This window comes from Phascolarctos cinereus, unplaced genomic scaffold, assembly GCF_003287225.1.
Source record: "Phascolarctos cinereus isolate Bilbo 61053 unplaced genomic scaffold, phaCin_HiC Scaffold_726;HRSCAF=1367, whole genome shotgun sequence".
Classification (NCBI taxonomy): domain Eukaryota; kingdom Metazoa; phylum Chordata; class Mammalia; order Diprotodontia; family Phascolarctidae; genus Phascolarctos; species Phascolarctos cinereus.
In genome coordinates this window covers 361,157,114-361,167,416 of record NW_027556098.1, presented here as the reverse complement: position 1 = coordinate 361,167,416, position 10,303 = coordinate 361,157,114, and the positions used below count along the sequence as shown (strand labels likewise).

The 10,303-nt window shown below is 42.2% G+C and overlaps 1 protein-coding gene across 1 annotated transcript; it reads right to left on the bottom strand.

Annotated features, from left to right (window-relative positions):
* Positions 1-1,979: 1,979 nt before the first annotated feature.
* NDUFS5 (NADH:ubiquinone oxidoreductase subunit S5) lies at positions 1,980-9,789 on the bottom strand. The gene is made up of 3 exons (XM_020983598.2): positions 9,612-9,789; positions 5,545-5,762; positions 1,980-2,373 (listed from the first exon to the last, which is right to left on the bottom strand). Exons 2-3 carry the CDS (start codon positions 5,758-5,760, stop codon positions 2,269-2,271), a joined length of 321 nt encoding a protein of 106 aa, XP_020839257.1. The 5' UTR covers positions 5,761-5,762; positions 9,612-9,789; the 3' UTR covers positions 1,980-2,268.
* Between the last annotated feature and the right edge of the window lie 514 nt (positions 9,790-10,303).

The window sequence follows — 10,303 nt, the reverse complement described above, 5'->3', positions numbered from 1 at the left end:
ACGTAACTCTGGACAAATCATCTAACCTTTCTGAGTCTACTTCCTATAAACTTAGGATAATGATATCCGTACTACCTACCTCACAGTGTTGTGAGTGTGGTGACATAACAGTGTTATGTCAGTTATGTAATAAATATTAAGATATATTATGACACCATATTAATTTTGAAATCCTTGGTCTCACTTGAATCCAAGATCTAATCAGTTCTGCTTAAAAAGAAGACCCAATTCCAGGGAGGAATCTTGATTCCCTGGAACTAAGAGTTTAGTTATATCTATGATGAACAAAGTTGAGTGTGAAAATGTCTTTAAAATTCAGTTGAGAAGTATCTCTGTTCACCTTGGGTCAGACTAAAAAGGGATTAAAGGAGAAGTGCCTAGTTTCAGGAATATATCTTCTGCAAAGGTTCCCCAGCATTATTAACATCAGGCCAGCATTGATCTAGTACTTGAAGGTTTGCAAAGCACTTTTACAGATTATCTATTATCTCACTGGATCCTCAGTGAGGGAGGTGCTATTATCATTTTACAAATGAAGAAACTGAGACAGACAGGCAAGGTGAGTTGCCCAGAGTCACACAGCTGGTAAGTGTCTGAGGCTATATTTGAACTCGGGTCTTCGAAACTCTTAAGTTTCTATCCATTCTTATGCCTACCTAAGCTTAAATTATGTCCCTTTTTTTTTCTTTGTGGTGGAATTTTGTCTTTTATTTTAGGTTTTACTCTAAAACGTAAGTGGAAATTGCTTGAGGAGAGGGAATTCCAATTAGCAGCCTATTTGGACTGCTGTCCCACAGTTGTTCTTCCACATAAGAAAGTACTTTGTAAGCCTTAAATTGCTAATAGTAAAGGGACCTATTGTTGTTACTATTAACATTCTGGGTTCAGCCTCCCTACACTTCAAGCTTCCAAAATTCATGGGTGAAATGGGAACAGAGCACAATGGCTCCCCCGGCATATTTAACAACAGCTTAGATTTCTGTAACATTTTAAAGTTTGCAAATCACTTTTTATGTATTTTCTCATTTCATCCTCACAACAACTCAGGGAAGTGGGCACTATTCATATTTCCATTTTACAGATGAGGAAACTGAGGCTCAGAGGTTAAGTGATTTGCCCAGAGTCACACATAAGTGTGTGTCTAAATCATAAGTGTCTAAACTCACGTTCCTGATTCCAAGTCCAGTGATGTATGCACAACTGAGAAGCTCTGAGAAGCTTAGAGGGCAGGCAGCAAGTAGAAGAAGCTAACTCTGGGATGCAGCTCAGGCACTTTCTGGAAGGGCTCCAGCTTGATTTTCCAGCTCGATGGGTGAGAGATGTGCCATAAATGGGTTTAAGCAAATGCTGTTTGGCCACAAAATGAGAATGCACAGGACTCAGACCTGAATGCTAAATTCCAATTCTTATAATAAGACAGAGCAGAAGCAGCAAGAACCATATTATTATCCTAGCCGCAAAACTGATATTTTGAGGACTTAAAATAATGTTACATTACCTTACGTTCTTTCACTCTACAGACACATTTTCTGGATTTTTATACCCCCTTTTTCTACATCTAGAAAACTTCTTTCTTTAATCCTATTTTTCTAATTTGGAATTAGAACTGAAGGGACCTTAAAGATGGCTTAGTCCAACTCCTTCATTTTACTGATGAGGAAATTGAGGCTCAGTGAGATTACGTCGGTAGTAAGGGGCAGAATTGGGATTCGTACTCTAGCCCAGCGACTCTGAATGTGAAACTATACTACTATGCTGCCTCCTACTTGTATAGAAAAGCCAGCTTAAAACTTGGCGACCATGTTCCCTTCCAGTACATTTTAATCTGGTATTCACCCACCTGCCCGTAACTGTGTAGTATGCAGATCAAAACTCACATATACACACTCACAATCTCACCACGTATAAACCTGTGTACAAGAATCCCACCCTGCAATTTTAAGCAAAATAAACCAGGCTGGAGAAAGAGAGCAAATAAATACATTGGTAAATGTTTACTTTCCAAAATGCCTATTTGCAGATACAGGCAGAATCACAGATCATACATTGGAGGGTGAATCACTGCCACCAATTTGCCTGGTGTAGTTGTCCTAATGGCAAAGTACAGAGAGAACTGGGGGCAGGGTACAGCAGGATGGCTTCTACACTTTCATTTTTAACCTTTGGAAGGAGATGTCTGTTTTAAGAAATATACATTTCCAGGGGACAACAGGGCATACTTTTATCCCATCATAAAGATCGAAGCCACCCCATGTCACCACTGGCTGGTCAAGGCGTCGGCTCCTCCTCGCCTGAATGGTGAGGTGGGGGAGTATACTTTCCTTCTTTCATTAGCTTCTCCTTCTCCTTCATGACTGCTGCCAAGCGTTTTATCTGCCGAAGGAAAAATATATAGCCACTGAAAAACCATTTAGAAAGGTATAATCATGCAGGTTATGAGCAGATTTTTGCTTAGTGGCACTCACCACTGAGAACCTAACACAAGGCTAAGAAAGAGGCAGCTTTTCATGTTGACCCCTGAAACTCTAGCTATTTCCTGGCCAACCATAACAATGCCATGTAGATTACAGTTACAGAAAAAACAAACAATTATAAACCTGGCCTACATCTTATGACATACAGTTTAATACAATTCAAACATTAATTAGGCACCTACCATGTGCAAAGTCTTATGGCAGGGTAGCCAAAGGAGGGAGTGGAGGTCAACAGTGCCAAATGCTGATGCACCATCTTTAAAATGTCTTACGATAAAGGTCATCTTCTAGCTACAACAAGAGCAGAATGCTACATTTTCTCCAAGGGGGCAAAAAAAATGACTATGGCCTCTGCAACGAGTTCAGGAAGATTATCTGAGAGGCTGGGCTACAGAATAAGACTTTAGTCTAGGTCCCAGGCTCTTTCTCTACTAAACTTTTCCTCTGATACCTAACTGTGGTATGGAAGTGACCCCAGATACTTGAAGCCTCTGTCAATAAATCAGCAAGCTCTGGTAGAGCCTACTGACACGGGAGAGAATCTCTGTTGCCCCAGGACCTCTAGAGCCAGGTTGAGAGAGGCTCCAAGCCAGGGGAACTACAGGCACTTCTTTAACATTCTTGATTATGTCACAAAGGTATGGTGATCAGCGTAAGTGAAGAATGTCCCCAATGATGAAATTACAGATCCTTTTGGTATTTCACTCTTCATGTATTCTTCACAGATTATCATCCTGAAGTACTTAGAATATAAAAGCCCCAACAATCTTAATGCCATAGGACAACGTGCTGCCCCTATACCTTAGGCAAGGTCTAGAAGTGCTAGGTGACTAGCATCTCCTGATACAAAGCTAACTTTGTCTGGGTTAGCAACTGGCTGGAAGAGGAATGAAAGATGGGCAGGACCTTAAGTGAGACTTGAATTAAGGAAGGTTTCTAGTTCTGGTGCTGCCAATAACTCACTCATAACAATAGGTACTTCCCTTCCCTCCCCCAATCCCAGGCCTTAGTGTCATCATTTGTATAATAAGAGGGTAGGATTAGACAGTTTCCAAGGTTTCTTTCCATCTCTAGCACTATGACTAAAATTTTTTAAATGCATTGATGTTTTTAAAAAGTCACTGTCACTCCCTAATGACATACCCTCTTTGTCCTTGCACCTCCACCCCAGCAAACAAAAAAGTGATTTGGGCCAAACTGACGCTTTGTGCACACCTCACTAGAAAGACCTCACTTTACCCTTATATTCTACCCTCTCTTTCTGACAGAGGCAGAAGGTGTGCTTCACTGAGGTCTGACTTGCTGACTGCCCATCACCATTCTGAATTTTCCTTTAGGTTACTATAGTCAGCATGTGGCTTGTTCTCCTTGTTCTACTTACTTCATTCTGTATCAGTTTCTAGGATTCTAATTTCTCATACTGCTTACTGACTCTGTTCCTCCAGTCTTTCAGGAAGTCTTTTAAAAGGTGTTTCTTTTTTTAAACAGCCAATATCTTAACATGATCAATAAATGATTCAGAACAACAGTAACAAAGTAAGCCATATTCTGTCCTAAGAAAAAGTTGGAAATGGATCCACACAACACAAACTAAACATTTCTGTTCTAAATAGAACTATACATCTCTGAGACTCCCCTTCTCCCTTCCTTGCCTAACTCTAAGAAAGAAAGGTCTCCAAAGGAGGAAAACTTTATTTTCTTATCTGCTACAGCCTCTGGTGAAAAGAAACAGACAAACTGCTTGCCTGTCTCATAGGATCAATAGATGGTGCTGATGTCTCCTCTGTAAGTCCTTCCACTGAATGTGGATGAAGTCTCAAAGGGGTCCCCTTGGGTTGCCCTTTTCTTATTTCATCAGGCTCACTTCCCTCATCAGACTGACCAAATATAACACTACTGATCCTTTAGTGTATGAACTAATCCATGACTGTTTTTTTAACAATTGGGCAGGGTATGACTTATTACATATACCCTTTGCACCAAGATTCACTGATCTGGAATATCTCTAACTGATCATTAGGAAGGGCAGCTTCTGGGACCGGTAGTGATTTTCCAACTGTAACCTGACCAGGCATGTATGAATAAGTGCACCCACCCAGACACACAGAGAAATGCCTAACTCTGTGGTTCTAATCCTTCTAAAGAAGGTAGCCAGTTTGAGGGGCAGGAATATATTTACAGAGAGGAGGGTGGCCTGCATGCATGAACTGTTTCTCAGATTCAATAATCATGTGACTCTTATGGGTACACGTCAAACCCTCCAGCTGGAGTTTCTCTGGTCTGAAAGAGACAAGTATGGGTATCAGCAATATGAAGAGTTCCTCCCTGCTTCAGCATCGACTACAAAATTCAATTCAAAATATCTATGAAAGGACAACCAAGATCCACAGTTACTAAAATGGCTCGTTACTATTGTTACACATGACCAAAGGACGGGAAACTTTCCTGCATGTGACTTTAAATCACTTGAAGAGCAAGAAAAAATTCACTACTATGCCAATAAAGTATGCATTAGCGGGTAGCCCATGTAGATGAAGAAGCAGTGGACACCTATACTACACTCTTACACCTGGTGGGATATGCCACAGGTACCTGCCTTTTAGAAGGTCATTATAGTAATTTACTAACTAAAAATAATAAATCAACCTTATATTGAGTTTAGCACCAGAATGAAGAGAATTACGATGTTGCTGCTCAGTCATTTTTTTAGTCATGCCCAACTTTTTGTGACCCCATTTAAGGTCTTCTTGGCAGAGATACTGGAGTGGCTTGCCATTTCCTTCTCCATCTCATTTTACCAGTGAGGAAATTGAGGCAAATAAGGTTAAGTGACTTGCTCAGGGGCACAGAATTAGTAAATGTCTGAGGCTGGATTTGAACTCAGGAAGATGAGTCTTCCTGACTCCAGGTCTGACGCTCTATTCACTGCCCAGCTGCCCCGAAAGAGAACAATCTAATGTATTTTCCCACACCGCAAACTGAACTATTGGACATGAATGGACATAAATAAACTGAGCATTTCCCAAAGAACAGTTATCCGCTTCCTTCCATCATCATTTCACATCCTCACCGTTTTCTGCCTATGCAAACATTCGATGAAATCCTCATATTCCAAGCTGCATTCCTTCTTGGCTCGGGTCATACCAATTCCATGGGCACACTCAATGAATTCCTTCTCAAAAGCATGGCATCGGGCTGGCATTTTGTAAGGTTGTTCAGCACTCATAACTGTCATCCATTTGTCAATACTGATACCCAGCCGGTTCTGAATATCAAACAATGGCATGGCTGCAGTAAAAGTTAACAAGAAAAGCAATATTAAGCCACAAAAACGAAGCAAAATAATAAACTCTTCAGAAAATATGCTAGTTAACTATGGCAGATGGCCTTTGGGACAAAGATTTTTTACTACTCCTAACTAAATTTCAATGTTAAAATCCTACCTTCAATTCAAGCCCAAAGAGTCTACTTCTTCCACAAAGAAGTCCCTGCTCCTTCAACATGAACTGATTTCTTGCGTGGTTCTTCTTTTTGCATTTATTGATGTGTATTACAGTTACTTGTGCTGGGTTTGTTCCCCTGATTCTACATAAACTTCTTGATGGCAAATACCATGCCCACCTCATCTTTGTATCTCACCCAATACCTCGCAGAGTCTGATCTGTACATAATAGGTGCTAAGCTTTTGTGGAATTTTAAATGCAAAACTCGCTCACAGACATAAGAACCAAATAAGAGAGAACATATCTCATCAGAAAAGTATTCTGCTAGATAAGTTATTTTCTCAGAGAAAAATCTAAAAAGATCATCTTTCTATTGGCTCAACACATTGCTTCCTTAAATAAAAGCTCCCTGCTAGAAAAAGAAGAGAGAAAAGAATGTTGGACTTGTAAGGCGAAAGCCAGAGCCCAGCTCTGACACATAATGTGATTAGGTAAGTCACTTATTTAACCCAAGTCTTGCTTTCCTCACCTCTAAAATGGGGAGCACTCACTTCATAGGGCTGTGGTGAGGATCAAAGGAGATAATATACGTGAAGCATTTTGTAAACCTTCAAGTACTAGATAAATGTTAGCAATTATTAAAATCTGCTGTGCAATCAATTTGAGGTATTAATTCAATTCATAAATATTTGAGTACTTACTGCATGCAGAAGGAATGCGAAAGATAAAATTGAGTTTGGTTTGTTGCACCTCTGTACCTTTCTTTAATGCAATATCACAGTGTTAGGTAGTTAAAGGGAAACGGTTCAGTGTTCTGGGAAAAAGGACTAGCTTTAGAATCAGAAGAAATAGATTCAAATCTCACTCTGCTAATTTACCTATGTGACCTCAGGCAAGGTATTTCACTCCAGAACTTCAGTTTCCTCATTATAATAATAGCTTGCATCGATACAGGCTTTAAGGTTTGCAAAAATGCTTTACATATATCAGCTCCTCTAAAGTTCAAGATCCCTCCCCATTCCAGGTAAAAGATGCATTTTAAAGATGAAGCAACAGCCTCAGAGAGATTAGGTGACTTGGCTAGAATCACATAGCTTCTAAGTGTCTGTGGTAAGATTCAAACCCAGGTTTTCCTGACTCCAAGTGCAAGGAATGCATGCGTGCGCGCACACACACACACACACACACACACACACACACACACACACACACATGCTTCACTATACTCTGCTGACTCTCAATAAAATGAAAAGGTTGAACTAATTATATCTAAGATCCCTTCCTGCTTTAAATTCATGATCCTAAATATTAAGGCTGTTTTTGTCTTCCTTTATATCCTCAGCATTTAGCAAATGCCTGGCACATAGTAAGAGCTAAATAAATGCTTGTTGATTCACTGACTGAGCTCACAGGACTTGCAATATAGAAAGATGGCATTTGAACTGTTCTAGCAAGATTCTCATGCAATTCACAGGAAAGTTGAGATTATAAGGTTTAGGAAATGCAAGGTCCTTGTTGCCTTTACAGACCTGAGAGTCTAGTAGAGACAAACAACCATAAATGCAAAATAATGCATAAGTATGTAACTTTCTATAATACTTTAAGCATGTACAAAATGCTGTCCATACAACAATCTTCTGAAGTAAATGGTTACAATCCCCATTTTACAGATAGGCAAAGTGAGGCTCAAAAAACACTACTGAGAACATGATCACAAATCAGATACCTTCACTTATTTAACAAACATATATTAAAGATCTATGTAAAAGTGAAAGATGGGGCAGCTAGGTGGCACAGTGGATTAGAGCACTGGCCCTGAAGTCAGGAGGACCTGAGTTCAAATCTGGACTCAGACCAAACACTTGACACTTAATAGCTGTGTGACCCTGGGTAAGTCACTTAACCCCAATTGCCTAAAAATAAATAAATAAAAAAGTGAAAGACACTGCTTAGTACAGTGAAAACAAAGATGAAAAAATCACACAGCTCCTACCTTAAAATCTAAAAGAGGGGGGAATAAAACATGTACACAAATGAATATTACAAGGCAGAATGTGTCAGTAGCAAAAAGAGATTCTGCTAAAGTGGCCAAGAAAATTTTATGAAGAAATCATTGGGGAATCAGGAAAGGTTTGGTGAGAGAGATGACAATTAGCTGGGCCTTGTGGGAAAGAGGATTTCAATAAGTCGACACGAGGGAGTGTTTTCAGGAGCACCTAGGTAGCGTAATGGCTAGAGAACCAGACCTGGATTCAAATCTGGCCTCAGAAACCTACTAGCTATGTTACCCTGGGCACATCACTTCACCCTGTTTGCTTCAGTTTCCACATCTGTAAAATGAGCTGGAGAAGGAAATGGCAAACCACTTCAGTATATTTGCCTAGAAGATTAAGTGGGAGGGAGTGTTTTCTGGTACATCCCAGGCAGTACAGATGGGCTGCACAAATGCATGGCAGGACATGAAGAATTTGGATAAATATGGGAAGATCTGAATGAACTAATGCATGGCGAAAGGAAACAGAACCAAGAAAATAATATACACGACTACAGCAATAAATAAAAAGATCACTAAAAAGAAGTGCCTCAGATACTTTTTAAGTGTGTAAGCGGGGCGAGTTATTTAACCTTTTTATGCCTCAGTTTTCTCATCTGTTAAAATAAGGTTGGCCACAATGCCTCTAAAGTGCCTTGCAGCCCTATAAACAATAGAAGTCCTGGATTGGATAATGAAGCATAATGACCCTATCACAACAGGGAGTGGGGGATGTGTGTATGTGTGTGTATTTCTCTAAGGAAAAATATTGTATACACTGTTCGGGGGAGTCATCATATGTTACTTCTCATTTGTCTTTACAAGAGAGGGTTAAATCTGGGGGGGAGGGGAAACAATTGAGATGGCTATGATATGGACACCAAAAGCATCGGATAAAACATTTTTCTTTTAATGCAGGAAGGGGCAAGATAAGAGGAGTCAGGTTTGGGCTGTTTCACCAGGCTAGACTCTGATCAGGCTTTTCCAGAGCATGGACTGCCTCAAAGATACGATTTTTAGTCACAAAGGATGACTGGCCAACTTGAATGATTTCCCCTCTCTGGGCCTCAGTTTCCTCTCTGTAAAATAAGGGAGATTGGATGATAATCCCTTCCGGCTCCAATGATCCAGAACTCGTCCAAGGTCACATCAGGTTAGAAGGAGAGCAGGGACCATACCCCAGGTCTACCCCTTATAGTTGGTACATCAGCGCAGTGCAGATAAAAGGCTGGGTGGTGCAGGGGGCAGATCGCTGGGTCTGGAGTTCAAATACGACTTGTGTGACACCGAGCATGTCATTTAGCCGCTGCCGGCCTCAGTTCCCCACTCTGTAAAATGGGAACATTGACAGCCTCCCTTGGGTGGTAAAGATGATAACTGTTAAGCTAAGCTTATTAGCTTTTGGACCTCCGCTTCCTGGGAGCGGCGTCTGCAGGTCGGGGGCCACAGAGGTCACCTCGCCCAACCCCCCCCTCCCCCCAGAACAGGAAGAGGCTCTGAAAAGTCGGGTGACCGACCCGGGGTCACCCCGAAGGTGTGGATCCCGCCCTCTCCCTTCAGGTGGGGCCCAGGCCAGGCAAGAAGGGACCCCTGGCATGGGCGTGTGGGGGTGGGCCCATCTTCCCACCCTCCCGCCACCCCGGGCGGACACCCGCGGGTCACCTGCGGCCTACTCCAAATGCCGGTCCCTTTCCTTCACCACAAGTCTCTGCCGTCCTACAGCTTTTTCGCGACCCTGCCGGCCGTAAAGCGTCGTCGTAGCCGCACGACACCCAGAGCCCGCCCCTCCGCGCAGGTTCGGATCAAGCTCAGGGGTGGGGGTGTGGAGGGTGGAGGGGAGCGCGACTTGGGGTATGGGGGGGGGTGAAGCACAGCCGTCGTACTGCGCATGCGCCCGGGGAAGATGGCCTGGGTAGAGAGGAGAGACGGGGGTGGGGCAAGGTGAGGAGGAGGGAGGGGTGGTGGCGAGAACCGGCCGGGATAGGAGGAAACCTTGTGGGCCACTCCACGGGGGAAGTGGAAGGGTGGGTAGGCATCATTCTGTAACCAGATGGGGGTGGGATCCGATTTCTGTCTGTTCATAGAATTTACATCTTGCCAGAAAGAATTTTAGAGAGATGTTGTCCAGCCGTCTCATTTTACAGATGAGAAAACTGGGTCCTTATGGAGAATCGATTGGGCACCTAGGTGGAGCAGCGGATAGGCAGGAACGAACCCAGGTTTCTTGCCTCCAAATCCTATTTCCCTTCTGTTGGAGCAAGGATAGGAGCGATGGAAAAGGGATGGCTGGCTTGAGGCCCAAAAGGAAACTCGGAGGGTTTACTTACTGTTAATCATTTTATTATATATTGAAT

Excerpts from the sequence above, each read along its gene's own strand:
- NDUFS5 (XM_020983598.2), bottom strand. The coding sequence starts at position 5,760 with ATGCCATTGTTTGATATTCAGAACCGGCTGGGTATCAGTATTGACAAA. Across the intron at positions 2,374-5,544 it reads GTTTGCATAGGCAGAAAACG|ATAAAACGCTTGGCAGCAGT; the intron begins GTGAGGATGTGA and ends TTCCTTCGGCAG.